Source organism: Nomia melanderi, chromosome 11 (genome assembly GCF_051020985.1).
Source record: "Nomia melanderi isolate GNS246 chromosome 11, iyNomMela1, whole genome shotgun sequence".
Taxonomy (NCBI): domain Eukaryota; kingdom Metazoa; phylum Arthropoda; class Insecta; order Hymenoptera; family Halictidae; genus Nomia; species Nomia melanderi.
In genome coordinates, this window is record NC_135009.1 from 16,540,518 (window position 1) to 16,559,398 (window position 18,881).

General features: G+C 51.2%; 1 protein-coding gene across 9 annotated transcripts in view; it reads left to right on the plus strand.

Annotated features, from left to right (window-relative positions):
• Eip74EF (Ecdysone-induced protein E74) overlaps positions 1-18,881 on the plus strand; it is a 242,998-nt gene that overhangs the window by 185,389 nt on the left and 38,728 nt on the right. For 7 of the 9 annotated variants that reach the window (XM_076372031.1, XM_076372030.1, XM_076372036.1 and 4 more), the window contains 3 exons: positions 5,541-5,798; positions 11,593-11,760; positions 12,915-13,154. In XM_076372031.1, coding sequence (XP_076228146.1) covers positions 5,541-5,798; positions 11,593-11,760; positions 12,915-13,154 — 666 coding nt within the window. The remainder of the gene's footprint in view (positions 1-5,540; positions 5,799-11,592; positions 11,761-12,914; positions 13,155-18,881) is intronic. The other 2 variants (XM_076372035.1, XM_076372037.1) reach the window with 1 other exon arrangement.

The following is an 18,881-nucleotide window of genomic DNA, read 5'->3' on the forward strand; positions in this document are numbered from 1 at the left end:
TTACGCAATGGCCGGCTCGGGGCCGGAAGGTGTGTGTGCGCGCCGGCTGCGTGCCGTGCGTGTACTCGCGACGCCGCGCCGAGAAAGTTGCGTGGCCCGGGCAAACGCTGACCTTACGTACTGCCCGTGTAACCGACGCGCACGGCGAGAGCCGTGTTCGGCCCGATCGCCGAATCGCGAACGAACGAACGGACGGAGCGGCAAGGATTATTGCGCGACTCGTCGAGACTCGCTTTCGACAGAACCCGGTCGCCCCGAGGAAGCGATGAGGAAACCGGAATACGCCGGTCGGATGCAACCGCTTAGTTTGCATATCCTGGACGGCCGAGTGCGTTCCAGTTTCATTCTTCTTTCTTCTTTCCCTGTTGCTCCTTTTCTTCGACGCGTCTCGCGGACGTCGCCAGCGACTCTGTTACCACCGGACAAATTGATCTACTTCGGAATTGTTTTGCAAGTATCTCGACGAAGGAGCTTTTGCGAAGGATGTTTCATGGAATTTGGTTGTAGAGTTGTAGGAGAATATCGTTGGAGTTTCCAGAGACTTAATTACGATGGAAATTTGGAAGGTTGGTTCGATCAGTTCGATTAAAGGGGTATTGTTCGTTTGTGGCTGAGGGTCTTGATGCTCGTTTCGTTTCTGATATCGATTCGTCTGTCGATAGTTACGCGTGATCGAAGATTGCGAGGGAAACACTCGGAGAGGGCCCTCCTTTATGTAACGCGCGCGTTGGGAGATAGTGCTCGTCGGTTTGTTGTGTATTGTATTTTTAGCCGGCAAACAGGTGATCAGCTGTTTGGCAGTTGCGCGATAGCGTGTAAATATAGTCGCGGGGATCAGAAGTGCATTTAGAACGGGAAATGTATTCGGGTTTCGAACACGGCGCAGGTATTACTCGATAACGCGCCCGCGCGTCGGTTCGCTCGGCGATCTTCCTTATCAGCGCCGGGGAGGCACTCTTCGGATCTAGATCGAATCGCGGGATACGTATCTAGGAGTGAGCTGTCTTCGCTAATAACGATCGAATGCCAATTTAGACACTCACGGCTGTTACACCTGGGCAAACGGAAACGTAGAAAGCGCCTCGAACTTCGAGGAACGGACTATCTCAATTTTACCAACAAACTACGGACAAATCACTGCAATCTCTTCGCCTGCAATACCGTACCGAAACTTGTTACATATTCTTCAAATATAAATTCAATAATACTTTTCTATCGATCGTTAACCTTCGAAGGAAACGTGGCCGTAGAATAAGCATCAAAACTCTCCCTGATAAACGACTAGCGATCATTAACGATCAAGCAGTCGCGTCGGTCACAGTTAACACGTTGAATGCCATGGGGTCACCGGTGACTCCCAAGCAAACCGAAGTACTATAATTCACTCAATTAAACCACGATTATTCGCAAACATTTCTATATTATAAATAATGCTATCCATTGCAGTGATATTCAGTTCGACGAAATATCGAATTTAATATTGTATTTTTTCCAATCTATGTATTCTGCTCTATGAAATCGTGCAGCTACGTGTTAAGAAATGAATCGCAGAGGGAGTTGATAGTTTCAGCGTTGAACTCCGCGAAGGATGAATCACCCGCGCGAATCCTCCGCGAAGCGAACAGAAAGGACGGAGAAAAAAATGGGGAAAAAATCGTCGCACGCGGAGGAGAATCTCCGGAATCCGGAGCCGCGGACGCGGATGTCCGGGGGAGAAGACGAATACGTCGAAACCCGGCGGAAGCGGGTTGCCTCGGGGGCGGAAGAGGAGAAAGGTGAAAATTCCTTCGGTCTCGAAAGTGGCGGCGCGCCGTTCCCGGCTCGGCGGGGATGCGTTCGGTCGATGCGGCTAGACACCCACCCTTCCCGGTCGCGCGGCAGGGCGAGTCAAGGTCAAGCAAGGTCGAACCTCTCTCGGGGGACTCGATCCGCCGCTAACGAGCCGGTGCAGCCCCGCTGCTCGCAATTAAGATGGCCGAAGATCGTGAAAACCGATCCCCGAGGCCTGCCGCGAGAAACGATCCGCCTCGGCTCGCCGAGGAGGAAGAAGGCGATTAACCCTTCGCGGTCGTTCGTCGAGGCCAGCCGCCTCACCGTCGTATTTTACGCCGCCGATTTTTCCCCTGGATCGTCGGTCGTTGACTAATTAACCCGGGACTCGCTGAAATCGAACGGCTCCGGAGGATTCCACAGGATTTCGGGATCTTTCTTCTGGAGTTTCCATCCTGAATCGCGCGAGAAACCGAAGGGGATCTTCGTCGTGCTCAGATGCGTGTGAAGACCTTGATTGACTTTGACTCCTACGGAATTAGTAGATCGCATGTTAAAACGATAAATTTCTGTTTCTGGTGTTAAGAGAAATCGGATTTCCGCGACTTCGTTGGCGCGTTTCGCTCGTGACGCGTTTCCTCCTCTACTACGGTTTGGCGCGCCGCGACGTCTCGCATCGACTTCTTCCGGAAAAGCGAGCGTCGGTCGCAAAGTGGCAGGTTGGAGGGCGAAATTGCCGGCGATCCCCGTCGAATCGATGGATCGCGTCGCGGCTGGAAACGGGAGCGTCGGTGGACGCGAAATTAGCGTCGCGCTAGTGTGTGTGCGGGCAACAAGCCGATCGTCCACGATTCGCAGGGGCTGGAGGGAGAGCCGCGCAGGAATAATTCATCGGCCGGCTCGAGTTGAAAGCGGCCGTCCGGTATCGTTGATCCCTCTGCACCCTCGGCGCGCGCCGCGTCGTCCTCTCGACGCGTCGGCCGCCCGGTGGACGCTGAAATCGAAGCGCGGAGCCTTCCGCAGCGACAAAAAATTCGATTCCGGCGTGGTCGCCGCGAGTCACGGCACAATTGGCCCGGCATGCGACGCGTCGAGTCAAGGGTGTGCGGCGCGGGGTTAACGGAGGTCAACGGGACGGGATCCTTAACCCCGAGGTCGCGCGATACCATCTCCTCCCGGCTTCCGTTGCGGACGACGCTTCCGCTACGAGGGATAGTCGCGTGAACCTGTCGCTGGAAAACCTTTCCAGCTCCAACGTTTCCTTGGGGATGAAACCTGGGCCGCGGATTAGACCTTCGCGCTCGGCAGCTTTTCGCTGGGAAACTTTCCGATCAGATATATATATATGTACTATATCTTTCTGAGCAATTTATTTAAAGAAACTTTCACATTGCATACGAGACGTTATCACTCGTCTGCATCGAATCGAGTGGCGAGCGTCGCCTGGTTAACGGAGGGTGAACAAACCTCAGCGAAGATTTTCATGGCGATTGCTTAAATTTCCCTTCAGCGAAGTTCAAAGTCTCGGAAAATCGCGATTCCCGAATTCGATTGAAACAACAGTCGAAGCGCGCAGCTCCGAGTCGAAGCTCCTCCGCTCGGATCTATCGCGTGGCACGCTTTCGAGAGGCGAAGGAGAGTGGCAGAACGCGCGGCATTACAGTTGCATCGGATATCGCCGCGCAGAACCGGATATTCGGGCTCAGAGGTCGGGCTCGCGGAGTCCTCGCCGCCGTTCCAGAAAATTACGAACACGGTCTCGCCAGAAGCGAGCAACGCGCGGAGCCCCGGTTCCCTCGTTTCGCTCGGCGTCCGTGACTTCTCTCATTATTCTTCCCCCTTCCGACCTTTTTCGCGTCTCCCCGGTTTTTTCCTTTGTTCCTCCGTATCTCTCGGCCTTCTCCTCTTCCTCCGCCGGCCGCGCCGCTCTTCCCGCGGGAGCGCCGGCCGAGCAGCATCTGTTCGTTCCCTTCCCTCCCGCGCCGCAGAAGAAACTACGATCCGCCGATTAAACGCGCGCACCCGTTTGTCCGGCTCCTCCGCCGATACCCGCGCGATCGAGATCGCCGATTCGATTCAGGGATCCTCGGTTGTGACGTTGCACTGCTACTCCCGTGATGCTTATCGCGGATCGTTTGCTCCTCGGTCTCACCTACGGACTACCTGCACCGGCTATCCTTGGTCTTCTTTCTCGTCGTTCCCGCGCGATGATCGACTTCCTCGATCGAACCTTCGAAACACAGGAATTTTCCAGGCAAGGAAGCGCAGCCCTTCCCGCGCGTCGACATTTCCAGATCGAAGTTCCGTATTTGGAACAGACGATCGAATTACTCGAACAAGAGACAGCGTAGTTTCCCTTTTCTCTATCGTTCGAGCAACCGATATAATTTAACCCGATCTCCCGAAGCATTCGTACGTTTCAAAGTATCTCCGAACTTCGTCGCGATCGAAGCGTAAGATCCGTCTCTCTCGCGTCCAGAATGAAAATCCTAGACGCCTCGGGCTCCTCCTCTCCGCGGCGCCAAGGCGTTCACTCGAAATAAGGAAATCGAGCGAGAGATCGGTCACGTATCTCCCGGAGGGCACGAAACCCACCGTGAACCGTTGTTTCGTCATCGTCAAACTTTCTCACGGGAGACGAGACGACCGCCAGACTCGTCTGGACCGCGAGCGTGCCTCAACCCGCGATTGCGCAACAGATCGTTTAACCGGTGTGGGCGCCGAAAAGTAAACGGGACGATAAAAAAGCCGGTCGACACACTTTTCTGCGGGAGCTACGTGGAGAGAAACGATCGCTGGGACGGCGATGACGAAGAAAGCGGCCGCATCGGCTGCGAGTCGATTTTCCACGGCGCGGCGAGGCGAGGCGAGGCGAGGCGAGGCGAAGCGATTTTTCCCTCCCGTCGCAGCGAGAAATTGCTTAATGAAGCCGCGAGGTTGGCGCTGCCTGAAAGGAAGGTAGAAACGTTGCAGTGGGTCAAGGAGAGACACCGGCTTTCACTTCCTCTCCGCAGCGCCGCGCTATACCCCTCGAGAACACCTCCCATGCCTCTCTTTTTTTCCCGTCGTGCTTCCTCAGCCTTCTCGGTGCTACCGTTAGGAAGCGATACGCGGCTGCTGCTGCTCGCGTTTCGCTGCCTCTCTAACGATCGAGCCGATCGATCCGTTCGCGAATCCTCCGTTATAACCGCATACCTACTTATACAACTGTATCCGATTTTCATGTAACCGAACAGAGGAGCAACTATTTGTACGCGAGGCGCATCGCTCTCTCTTCTCGACGGTCGTTACCGATTTTCCCGATCGAGAAACAGGGGAGCTTAGGGTTCGTAAAAGTTGCCAGTTGACATTGGAGGATTATCGTGATTATTAATATTCTGCTAAGTCGTTGGAAACCAGGGTGAATCTTAGACTCTTCTCTAAGCGATATTAGTACCGATAGATCAAATGTAATCCCTGCGTCGTCTAATGTAAACGACTCTCTGCACTCGCTGCGATATTGCAAGACGAGTTGATAGCCCCCGTGTTTAATCGAACATGACTTTAAAGCACGACGTGTTTTTCCGTAGAGTTATTCCTTTGTCGCTAAGAAAAGCGGGAAGAATTATTCATTGGCTGATGCGGAGGTTCAGCGAGAACGCGCAATAATTGCAATTCGATATTTTCTCATTCCGTGTATGTTGCTCCACGAAACTTGAACATCGCTCGGAGCACGAGGGGTTAAAGGATCGGGAAAGAGCTAACGATTCCCCGTCTGCTTGTGATTCCAGTGGACACAAGGGAGGTCCAGCCACACGATGCGAGCGAGAAGGAGCAACTGGGTCTGGCGAGCGTGAAGGCAGAGCCAGGATCGACCGGCACGACGACGACCACCACGGGGACTCGTCTACTGCACGGTATTCTCTCCCAGCATCCCCAGCAGCACGGTCTAGGGGTGCAAAACGGATACGGCCGCCACTTGGCCGGCCATGCTCAGATGGGCCAACCGCCCTACACCACTGCCACTATCGCTACCACGAGTACGCCAGGTCAGTGATGCCGATCGTCATCCTTTCCCATCGTTCCCTCGCGCTCTTTCCTTGCGAATCGACGTTTCCCTGATCTATGAGCATCTCTGCGTTCGCGACGCGGAAGAGTTCTCGAAATTCAACGGTAAACGCGTAATATTTCCTCAATTTCGATCTTAACATACTTCACTGATCGAAGTAGCTTAAAGACGCACGAAGGACCAATGATATGTATCACTCGAATAATAACGAACAATAGGAAATCCATCGGAATACTGACGAATGTAGCGGAGAATGTTCCAACCCTTTGCACTCGGAAGTTTTTCATTAGAAATATTTTAACGTCTTCCGATGAGGTGGATAGGATATTTTGTGAAACTAACTCGACGAGAAATCACACTTACATCGAGGAACAAAGGCTATTTTGCTTGAATATTTCTCAAATTGATGCATCGTACGAAGTTTAATATCAAGTATCAAATTTTATAGTTTTAGTGTATAAAATCAATTGGTGAGAGGCACCTCTCGAGTGCAAAGGGTTAATTATTGTAACACATTCAATGCAATCGAGCGTTCGTCAGAGTATATCTTAAATCTTTCAATTCTAGAAATCTATCGTTTTCACCGCTGTATGATGTATTCCTAAGGAATACTCGAAATAAAGCGCGTGGAAGTTTCTTTTCATCGGGTTATACGTTATTCTGAATTCTTACGTTTCACATTACAGAATCTCTTTCTGCTTCTCACACATTGAACACGTAGGAGAGCCAGAATTCGGCCAAGCCACGATTTTTGATACAAAAATAAAGCGACGTGGAATAAACAATCGAACGACACACCAAAATTCCGGCGAGTCGATTTCCCGCAGGTAATAATATTCGCGGGCCGACCGGCAAACAGCCGGACAGGAAATCGCTTCCGGCGAACGTTTGACTTTCCTCTCTAGGCGGGTTTTCATGGACACGCCGTTCAGCTGCGCTCCGCGTGCCTCGTGCCAGCCGTTTCTCGTCCGACAGTAATCGGCGACGATAAAAAGGTGAAAATTCCTGTCCGAGCGTTTATCGATTTCTCGGACTCGAAAGATTTCACTCCCCGGCAGCGTCGCGTCGCGTCGCGTCGTCTACTCTATTTTCGCGACGGCGGAGTTCATCGGTGAATTTTAATAGACTTCCGGTTTTAAAAAGCGGCGCGCCGTGTCTGGGCCGCGCGATTCCCCGCAGACGTTGCTGAAAGATTTAATCGGATCTCTTTTATCGTTGCGCCGCCCCTCACCGTTAGACGTGCCCGGCTATTTCGAATCGCACTGGAATTCAACGTTAGAATTACCCGGCACTTAAACGGGGCTTTCCGAGTTTCTTTATAGGAACTACCGGCGCGTGTTTATTAGATTTCCATCGGCTCACGTGTCTGTTTGGGTGGTACTTGATCCACTGAGATGATTACGCGGAGAAGCGTCCCCCGGTGGTCGCGAAGCCGGTTCCGTGAATAGCAACAGCTCCGAGAAGCTATTCTGCGAGCGGTTCCGATTCAATTTACACCGATCGAGCGAAAGGATCTCTCTTGTTAGCTTTTGTTGTCATCGGGAATTTCGCTGCCTCCTTTCTTCGACGATTCCTTAGCGTTCCGCTCGACGGAACAGCTGGACGGAAGTCGACATTTATTTCCCAAGGCGACCGTGCACGTATCGTTCCAACGCGTGCACGTTGTACGTACATGCATAATTAGCCAAATAAATAAAAATACAACGGGTCCAGCTGTGTCGGAAACGCCGCAGCCTCTGCCGGGGGGTTAAAGGGACTAGCTGGATCCGCCGTTGAGAAAACTCGTGTCCGAAAAGGGTGAATACTTGACTCCACGATGGCCACAATGCTGTCTGACGCGTATACGATTTCTGCATAGAATATGAGCCTTTGTTCGCCGCACCTTCATCGCGCCCTTTAATTCCCTCAGCTCTCTCTCAAGAGAGAGAGAGAGAGAGAGAGAGAGCTACTCGTCTCACGTTTTTCTTTCATCCGCATTAGTTACTCGATTACTCGATTGTCGCCAGATCGAACAACAATGCCACGGTTCAACCGTGTTTTCGTCGATCAACCGTATTAACGCTGTCGAATGCCATTGCTATTCCGGGCTTCGACACAAGCAAATTCGTTATTCAATTATTCGCACATCGAGATCAACACGTGTCCTCTCATTTATTGCTTGAAACTTCCACGCGTTATTCCGGTCCGCGAAGAATTTCGAGAAGTTCAAGCAATCTCTTGCGCGAAACGGTGAAACTGTAGTAATTTACCGACTCACCTGCTCCAATTAACTTCAACTGCCGCGTCACTGAAATTCGAGTGACGTTTCTTACGTAAGCGGAAACGTGTTTGCTCGATAACGTATCCGACGAATCGGATTTTATTAGATATTGGATAGTAATCGAATCAGATATATCAGAGAGAGGAGCAGTCGTTACAAAGAATCTTTTTAGCTTCTGTTATCATTAAAATCTGTTCCGACCGCACACGAGCGTTCAGTGGCAGTCGAAGTGTTAAACGAGAGGCAACGTCCCTCGCTTCTGTCGCGTTTCGATTGGTGTTCGAGCATCGACGAGGCATTCCCGTCGAAATAATAAAAGGGAAGGATGCCGCGCGACGCCCGAACCTTTTGCAGAAAAGTCGATTGCGTAAGGCGCGTCGCCGGAGACGAGGAGCAGAGAGAGAGAGGTCCTCTCCTCCGTTTCGCGAGCGATCCGGTTCAAGAGAGCGTGCGGAGAGCGAGCGTCGGTTCGGTTCGCCGGGGAGGTCGATTACCGAAATAATCGCCGGTTGCATAAAGGCTGCGCGGCCGCGTCGAGTGCGAGAAACTCGCGGGAATCGCGGGCCGAGCGCTCCGCGACCGGGCCCCGCCGTCGTCGCTCGCGTCGAGCGCACTCCAAACTTACGGCCGATCGTCCTCTCGATCGGTTTCATTCGAATAATCGAGCGTTTCGTCGGTTCCCGCCGCGCATCTCGCGATTATATCGCACGCGAGCAGAATTTCAACGTTCCCGCGGAATGATTGAAGCGTCACGTTCAACTGCAATCGAATGGAATACCTTTGACGCAGCTTCCAAAGCGGGAAACCCGAGAATAATTTGAATGCCGAAGGGTTTTATGTAATCATATCGGAGCGTAATCGGTTTAAATAAATTCGATGCAGTTTTTAAAAAGGGAACCGAGGATTCTTCGGGCCGCGACGCTATGGAGTCATATCGAACCGTGATGCAGTGGCACTGGAAACTGCAGAGTCTTTGACGTTTTCCTTGATTTTCAGAAATAGCTGTTACAATATTGCGACAAGCAATTTCCGTATCAGAATTTCCTGTAAATAAGGTCTCCGTTAATGCTGACGTGGAAATTCAAAGTTGCGCGGCTTCCTTAATAACTCGCGAGAGCGATCAGAAATCGTAACATCATGAAATATAAGAAGCACAAATACCGTTGGTTCTTAATAACGGAGTAATGAATCATTCTGATTGAACCGAGACAATAACCATCATTTTCTCGTCGAGACCATAAATGGCTATGATCAATGCGATTTCCAACTGTTCGTTGCCATCGGATTCTCGCGATTTCGAGGATACCCGGGGAAAGGGCTTTCCGCGCGAAACCAACGGCTCGACGTCGTCTCCGACGGCGTCGGTGGCGGTGACCGAGACGGACGGAGGCTCGGTGCAACGCAAACCTTTTAGGACTGGTTTCAGACGCGTCGCTTTCTCTCCGTCCCTCCGTATCCTTGTTCCCTCTCGCTCTGGTTCTCCGAGTCGCCGCCTGGAGAGAGAGAGAGAGAGAGAGAGTGCGCGAGGAGAGGGACAGAGAGGAAAGGCAAGAGGGAAGGAGACACGGGAAGAGGGAGAGACAGAGACCGTGGGAAGCAGCGGCGATATGCATACCCAATGACCGGATGACCTTCGCCCGTTGCATAAAGATGCCTTTAATTGACGGCGCACGCGAAAACACGTTCGGCGCTCGTCCCGGTTGCTCGATAAAGCCCAGAGGGAGAGAGCGAGCGAGAGGAGCGAGAGGAGCGAGCTGCGGCCACGGTCTAGACGCCGGATCTTTATGCAAACTACGAATTTCCTGAAGCGATTTCAAGAAACCAGGATCAAGTGGAAACTAGTTTCCTCTTTTAAGAATCTTAATACCCAGCTTCGGGAAGCGCAGCTGAGAGCCTCGATCGGCCGAACTAATTGGGACCGGGACGGTTCTTATTATCGAACGGTCCGGCGGAACCTCGATTATTCGAACTAATTAGAGCCGAGACGACTCGCGCGCTCGGGCGCGTGGTTCGAGCCAATTCAGGGCTCGCCGAGGCGACTTCCTTGGCTATCGCCGGCTTTCTATGCGCGCCGCGGATGTAACGGGAATCCCTATAACGCGTCGAAGATGCGCGGCGACTTCCTCTTTCCCCTCGTTCCTCTACTCTCCGCGAAACAGAAACTAAAAGTTGCCGCGATAGTCGCTCGAGCCACGTTACCTTCGCAGTACTCGCGTCGTACGAGAGGAATCTAGCGTACGGCTTTCGGTAACGCGGATTCACACGTACACACTGTACTCTCCGTTCTATGCACCTGTGCTCGCTGCAAGGCAAAGTCCGCGGGAATCTCGGAAATCTTCTAAATTGCTGCCCGGAGCACGAAGACCGGGAAACCGAGCGGAATGGACCTCTGCGACGGTCGTCGCGTGAAATCCGACCTCGCGACCGGCGACGGGGCCGCTTTAATTTCGGACGCGATCGATCCTCTCGCTCCATTTGACTCGCGCTTAATTCGCAACCAGACCACCGCTATCAGACAGCCTCCGAGTATTCGGTTTTCCTTGTGTTTTCCTTCGTTTTCGAATAATCGGCCTGTGCGCGGCGGTCGAGCTTCTTTTCGGCACACCTGGCGCGACGATGGGCCGATGGTAGTTAACACATTGAGCGCCGGCCCCGTGATAATATAATATATTCTAGATATGTATAACACAAATCCAAAGTAAAATTTACAAAATCGAATTCCTTATTCTCTTCCGTAAGTTAGAAATTTTGGTTTAATCGATGTTTAAGCATGTATCAGTATAATCACCGACGCTCCCGTTTCTTGTGTCTGAAATTTAGCCGTTCAATGTGTTAAACTGACGCAACTGAAATTAGGGACGTGGATGTGGAAGCTGAGGGAGTGAAGGAAATTTCGAAACCCTGTTTTCGACGGTAACTTTGTACATAGGAGAATATCGAAAGAAAAACAGTCGCGCGATCGCTCGATTCAGCGTCTGCTTCTACAATCCTACGCGAAAGCAGAGCCGTACCCGCCGCGAGTCTACGTTCTACTTATAAGATAGAATATCGATAACCCAGAGAGACGGTATCGAGTTCGGTTCATCGGAGAACCGAGATCAAAATAACGAACAGCTTCCCTAGAAACGGTAGGATAAACGAGAAACGCTCGCGAACGCAGCGTGGAACGCGCGATTTCCGAACGGGAATGGCAACAGATTGAACGATCGTGCACCGATATAGCCTCGCTGTCCGTCTCGGACATTCCCCGACATTGACACTCGGGTTTCCACGAAAACGAGGAAACCGCGATGGGGAATAATTCATTTCGAACGCAGTCGCCGGCGCATGTGCATGTGCTACGCGTGTGCGCGGAAACGGCGGGGCGAGGCGGGCCGCGGTTGCAAAACGCTCGAGCGAGCGAGCTAGCCAGCGAGCGCGAGGGATGCCCAGTGGGTTTCTCGGTTGACGTTGATCGCGGCGATGGACGGCAATTACCAAAGGAAGCGTTTCTCTTTTGTTGCATGGGAAACAGGAAGCGGATCACTGCCAGCGAGCCCCGCGGACAGCGGAGTCAGCGATGTCGAGTCCAGTACGTCCTCGGGCGCTAACGAGGACGCGAATCTCTTACTGAAGGCCAGGCTCAACCCTAACACGTCCCTTCAGCCGAGCCTGGCGTCCCATCACTCTCATTTGTCGTCAGGTAAGTTGCTTGCTGTTCGAGTCGCTCGGATGCGAACGCGGAACGTTCGGAAAACTAATGCTCTTTAACCCCTTGGCCTATTTGTTGCTCAACTGCGATCGACGCGAAGTTTGTCATTGATCGTGTATCGGGAGAAAGGAAAATTCTAGGCATATCCTGTATGTTTGCTCTGATGTGTAATCGATAATATTTCATTTGTACTGGACCTTAGTAATATTTATATTTGTTAAACTCTATTTGAAACCTTCATTGCAGTGTCGTTGTTGTAAGGCAAGGGGTTGTTCCGTGCCACGGGAACTTGCGTTTTGCTGATGAACTGTATAGATTTTTTCAATCAAGTATTAAGTTATACTCAAATCTGTTTGCTTTCGTTGGTTTGTAACGTGTATTTCTATTCGTGAGCATTCTTAAGAATATTTTCTCCCAAACATTCGCGCACCGTACACGTGGTACACGTGGCACGGAACGTGTCAATCGATTCGCGTGCGTCGGTGAAGCATCTCGAACCCCGTCTAAGAAAATAGGAATGAGTCATTCGAATTCACGGATAGTTCTAGCGCGAAATCGCGGCGACCGCCTAGACGAGCCGCAGACCAGGCTAAATACGGGCAAGATAAGGTCCGCGGCGGATCGACAGACCGATCGCCCCAATTTCGGGAAACTCGACCGACCGACTCTCCGAAACCCGTTCCGTGCATTATCGACGAACCCGGCGACTCGATTCGTCGCGCGCCGGCTTTGGGAACGCTGAAAATTGAACGAGCCACGCGATCCTCGCGCGGAAACTCGAAACTCGGCCTCGGGGCTCCCGATCATCGATTCTTAGCGTCTCCTCGCGACAATTTAGCCTCCGCGGCGACCGGAGATCGATTCTTCTTGCTCGCGGTGTTCTTTAGCGTCTCCGATCTAGTTTCAAAGTCTGTGTGCACGAGCGACGGAGTAACGGAGAAACAACGTTCCGTCCGACGAAAGAGCAAGAGAACTTTGCACGTTCGTTTTTCCAAAATCCAAAGCCGCCCGTGTCGCGATTTCCAAGCATCGATCGGCCCGTCGCGATGATCGACTTAGCTTCCGCGGGGATCGGAGAAGAGGATTGTCGTTTTCCGCTGGAGACGAGCGTTTCTGATGGCACGTGTTTGACGAATGTCCGACAGCAGCACTCGGCAGGTCAGCCTGTCACAGTCCTGGCGTCTATCAGTCGACGGCAGGCTTCCTGCCGCCCTCCTATCACCCTCATCAGCATCATCCCTCCCAGTACCACCCGCACAGAGGGAGCTCGCCGCACCACCAACACGGGAACCACGCGATGGGCCCGGCCATGGGACCGCCACACCATCATCACCACCATCAAACGCAGAGCCTGCAACACTTGCATTATCGCCAGCCACCTACACGTAAGTCGACTCTACTCTTCTTATTCGCGACACTGATTTCTCTGCGAAGACAATTCCAATGCGTGGCGAAGAGATCGTTACTGTTATCGGTTAACCGTGATCGATAAGACTATCATAGAAGATATCGTTTCAAGCCTCCTTCGAACCGACGGGCAAGACTCGATGTAATTAACAAAATTAACCCTTTGAACTCTGTAGGCTCCCCTCAGTCGCCATTCGATTAGGCACAGAAAAATTTTGGAGTATAATATTTAATGCTAAGTTTCGTGTGATGCATCAATATGTGAAATATTAAAATTATACAGCCTTTTCCTTCAATTTATCTACGATTTCTCGTGATGCCAGTTTTAAGAAATGTTAACTATATTTCATCGGAAAGCATTGGGTATTTTTGGTAGAAAACTCTTGGAGTTCAAAGGGTTAAAAGTTCGTTTATTTAAAATCGATGTAAATAGTTTCACTGGCACTAAGAAAGTAAGATTAAAGTTAATGAAATTGATATTTCCTTTATCGAATGGTAATATGTGACGTACGAGGCATTGTTTTGAAGTCTCGGTGGTCGGAGGACTGTCTGTCTCGTTTTTTCCTATTCTACTGATTCCCCGACTTCGTCGAACTGTGTCTTCTTGTCCCGCAAGGAGGTGTCCACGTTGAAACTGTCTTCGCAGAGAAATCTGACGAATCCGATACAGCAACTACGTTACCGATCAGATTCTCAAATGTCTCAAAGTCTTTCGTGCCGATGTATACATGGTGTATACATGGTGTCGCCCGAATTTCGGTGACGGGCAGTGAAAGTGTTAACCCTTTGCACTCGAGTCTTGCCGTTCAGTCGCCATTTGCTTTTTGAATTCAATATTAAATCTTGTTTAACGTATCAACATGTGGAACGTCGAAATAAAGTAGTCCTGTCACTTAATTTATGCAGGGTATTTCCTTATGTTAGTTGTAAATTCGTTGACAAAAATATTCTCGAGCGCAAAGGGTTAAGGATCGCTCGCACCGACGCGGCACGGAGAAAGAGGAGCCCGAAGGAACAAAGGTGCGAGCGCGTCGAGCCGGCCGACTCGAATAACGCGCGATGGTCGCGCATTTAATTATAGAATCGATCGCGATCCATTACCGGCGGCAATCTAGGCGTTCGGCCGTTCCCGATGCGCCACGCGCGGAAAACTTTTCCACCGACGCGCGTCGGCCGCGTTGAAACATTCAGGCGCGTCGTTCCCCGACAGCAGTGTGACCGGCTGCTGAATTAGACATGGCCAGCGACATTGGAATTCTGTTCGGCGCAATGTTGCACCGGAAACGATTGAAATTTCAAATTCCCTTGAAAATCCCGAGCGGAGCGGACGCCGATGCAAGGTCGACGCGTCACGCGTCGCGCGCGCCGCTAAAGATACGTCGCGACGGGAAAGTCGGGCACGGAAGAGCTGCCATCCGCGACGCGCGAGGATTTTTCGGGAAATCGGGGAAATCACCTCGTACTCCTGGCGCTGTTGCTAAATGGATCTAGCGAGGCAACTATTGCAACCGCAGATTTTAACCCTTTGCGGACGAGGATTCTTCGAAATATGCAAAAGCTTCGACATACGAAGCTAAATTATATATCAATCGCTTAATTAATCAGTTAACCAGAGACTCGTGTGAGACGTAGGTCTCAAGGAAATATTTGACAGGTATTTTTCCTCATCGATTTACTTGCAACGAGTGGGAACACCCCTTGAAGATGAGGTGCTGAATTTAGAGAGTTCGGAAAAGAAACCTGGATTGTTCATTTCGAGGACTATTTAAAACGAAAGTTTTGCGCAACACCTGGTTTCGGGGATATGGTGGAAGATTTCAACCCTCAAATTTGGGTTTGCAGTTGTTCGAAATAGATGTTGAGCGATGAAAAGAAATACGTGTTGAATATTTTCTTGGGAGCTATTTCTCACGCGAGTTTAATGAAAATCGATGTGCGGTAAGTTGGACTCGCGTGTCTGGGAATTGTGGAATTAGAAGTATTCGTTGCGCTTCTTTCGTGCATCCTTCTGCACTTTTAGGATATAGATATTCTAATCTAACGGAATATAATTGAATAGAACCGCGTTTTCAAGAACACTGCAGCCAGCGAGGTGCGCTTCCAAGCGCGAACCCGCTGATTCGTCTTGCCAACTTTTCCACCTGTCCGTTCGCTGGATCGTTTCCACGTGTATCTCATTCGTTCTTCTAATTTCCCCATTATTTCGTTTCGCCGCGGTGTTCCTTCCGTGAAATACATTCGATTAAATTGTGCCTGATCCGCGGAAAGGGAAGGAGGGAGATTCGATAATCGTGACGCAACGTTGCGCTCAGGTTAATTTCGGCACGCGCGGCTATCGATTGATCTCGGCGCCGCCGGGAGACAGGAAAAAAAGGGAACGTGTTTTTCCTCGGGTTCTTAGGTAATTATACTGGGTAAATAATTTTATTCGAGCGCGCGGAGAAACGGCATTCCCAAGGAATCGATCGACGAGCCTTTGCTTCCCTCGTCCCGTCGAAAGCGCGCCCCGAGATTAACGCTGGAACCGTCACTCGGCTAAAAATTACCCATCCGGAAATCTTGATTTCGGAATTGTTCTAACCGTGAGAATGTTTTAGCGACAAATTCGAAAGAAACTCTTCGTATCTTGGAAAATGAATTTTCTCCATTTTTCAACCTTTTTTCATCCTGAATGTCCCCTGTTTTCACTCTGCAGCTTGCATCGAAGTTGTTTAATTCAATGATAGTTAGATACAGCGCTTTCATGATTCATCCGAGATCACCTGGAAAGTACTCGAGCGCTTCCTTTATGATACCACGAGCGATTACAGCAGAAACCGTTAAATTAAGTAGACATCGGGATAAAATTAACCCTGGAACTACCAGACAGGTCGAAGCGAACCGATTATTTCGCGATTATCAGTTAAAGATAACAGATGTTTCTCCGCGAAATTCTCGAAGAAATTGATTCAGCGATGCGCAAACTGAATTGTGAATCGATTACGGTCTCGTTAGATGCACCGCCGGCACTTCGAAAAGTCGATTAACCGCTCGGTAATTTTAGCGTTGAACGTCGAGTCCGACTCGACGCGGGGCTGCGAAGGGTTGAGACGTTGCGAGGAAGGAGCTCGAATTGCTCCGCGGCGGCACCGTCGAAGGGACGGGATTATCTTTCTATTCCGAAAGTCGAGCGAGCGTTCTCCGATCGATGAGCAGCCGCGTCGGACGGAACGGTCACAGACGTTCCTCCCGTTTTAATTCGAGACGTGACCCGTTCTTTATTACCGGCACCGGCCGTCTTCCGCTATTGTTCGATATCGATCGACACCGCGTACGAGTTGCACGCTTCGCCGATCGCCGCGTCGTCGACGCTGGGGAAATATTAACGCGTCGCCTATCGACGGTTCTGGGACAGTCTATTAGAGATTAACGATCGGCGAACTATAAATTTCTTGACGAATCCAGCGACAGCGGCTGCAATATCGGATCGTCTTGGACAGTCGGCGCCGATAACAGTCGAAGATCTATCGTTCGAAGAGAACTAACCTCAGCGGTGAAGTTCAATAAATGAACATCGAGGGAATCAATGTTTTGGCTTCTGAAATTATTAATCCTTTGCACTCGAGAAGTGACTCTCTGTCACCACTTGATTTGACACAGTAATACAATGTACCGGTGATTTCTCTTCGAATTAGTCTCAAAGAACATTGTCTTCGTAAAGAAATGTTAAATATTTCTAGTAAGGAACATCCGAGTGCAAAGGGTTGAATAATATATTCAGCTACAAAAGAAAGGCTTTCTAGAAGAAACGAGTAAATCCTTGAATAACTAAGAAGAATATTATTCACTCCATGAAAATTGATAAAAATCAAAAAATCGAGTGGCCGAGCGACTCAATTATTACCACGATCATCGTCTATCAGTGGTCAATAATTATTCTCCGAATTCTGATTGCAATCACTTGTGATTGAGAACTCGAGCCGATCATCAGGAAGCTCCGACTCGGACAGCCGAAAACGTTCGAACCGTTTATAGAAGCGCAACGCGACGGCGAAAGTTTAAAAATAAAAGAACCGTTCCCTCCGCCGATGTTCCGACGAAAAGGTCTCTTCTCGGAGGACGCGGTCGTGCGCAGAGTTTCCCGGTGCAAGTCGGTTCGCCGAAGATCGCCGCATAGTCGCGCGTAACAATGGCGGGCCGGGCGGTCAGCGGCGCGGCTCCTCGCCGGTCGATCGGCGCTCGGCTCGGGCGAAGCTCGAAAAATCCCGGAGCACCGCGAGAATTTAATTGCGTTCGCGGCGCGCGAGCGAGAACGGTCCAATTAAAACGGCGCGGCGCTCGGCTCCGCGCCCGCCTAGAAATATCGGTCAAGCCAAGCTCGTGCTCAATTTCCACGTAACTGTCGGCGAATGCCAGCAGGAAGCGTCGCGTCTAGTTCGCAGCGCGGCTTCGAGAGGAACGGAAAGAGACAGGCCGGCCGAGAGGAGGACGGGAAAGATGCTGCGGACGAACCGTGCAACGCGAGCTCCTATTGGTTCCGTATAACGCGATTCCTCGTTAAACGCGGCGTTAACGCCAGAGCTAGCGGACGCGTCGGAACGACCCGTTCCCGACTTGTTCGTTTTCCGGTTATTAAAAAGATAGCAGACGTTTCTCCGAGGAATTACCGAAGAAATCGATTCAGCGATAGGCAGCCTGAATTACGAATCAATTAAAGTCCCGACACACGCGGTTCCGAAGTCTCCGTAGAGGAATTTCAAGGTTTAACCGTTCGGTAGCGTTAATTGCACGGGGTTGTTACAAAGGAAGCGTCGGCTTTTCAACGGATTCGTTTCGCGGGTAGAAACTGATACGCGAAAAGGAAGGCGAAGGTGCAGGGCGAACCTCGTTTCAAGCGTCCAGGCATTCCTCGTTTCTTTGTTTTAAATCCACTGCTTTGTGAAATGTATCTCCCTGAAACTCGATGATTCTTTCGCGGTAACCCTGCATCGGGAATTCCTCGGATTCGCGAGTGAACCTCGGTTCGGCTGAACATCGCATTGTTCCCTTCGTTCTTACTCGTTTCCCTCTCGATTCCTTCATTCCCTACGAGACTGATAAATAGCAATATATCTGTATCATTCGCGGTGGCGCGTTGATCGCGTTGTTAGGGGGTCCACAGCATTCGGGAGCGACAAATGGAAAGAAAGAAAGAAAGAGACGGGGATCCGCGACTTCCTCGTGGCGGGCAGATGCAAAGTGAAAGGACTGTTCGGGTGCAAAAGCGTTCCGCGGCGGGGAAACGGCGAAAGGAAGCGAAAAAGACGGCGCGGGGGTAGGACGAGCACGGCGGGAGAGGGAAGCGCGGAGTAGTAAGTACGCGGCCGCTCGCTCGCGTGCTGTTTTCGTGTGTACCTGTGCAACGAGCGTGTCGTCATCCTCCTGCTCGTCGGCAGAAGTCGCAACGACGCCGACATCGGCCGAGCATTCGTTCTCTTGACCCACTTACTTTTCCCTGATTCAACGGCCCAGATTCGCTTCCTGGCGTCGCCGCCGCGCGCCCGCTCGTTCGTTCGCTCGCTCGGCCGTCGATAGGATCGACTCTCGGATCCCACCGATCCTCGTTTTCCTCGCGTTCCTCCGCGGGAACGCGAGAAATCCAAGCCTCTTTTCCCGCGGCCGCGTCCCATTTAACTCGGCCGCGGCGCGATGCGACTCGACGCGAATTCAGCTCCTCCTACTCTCGC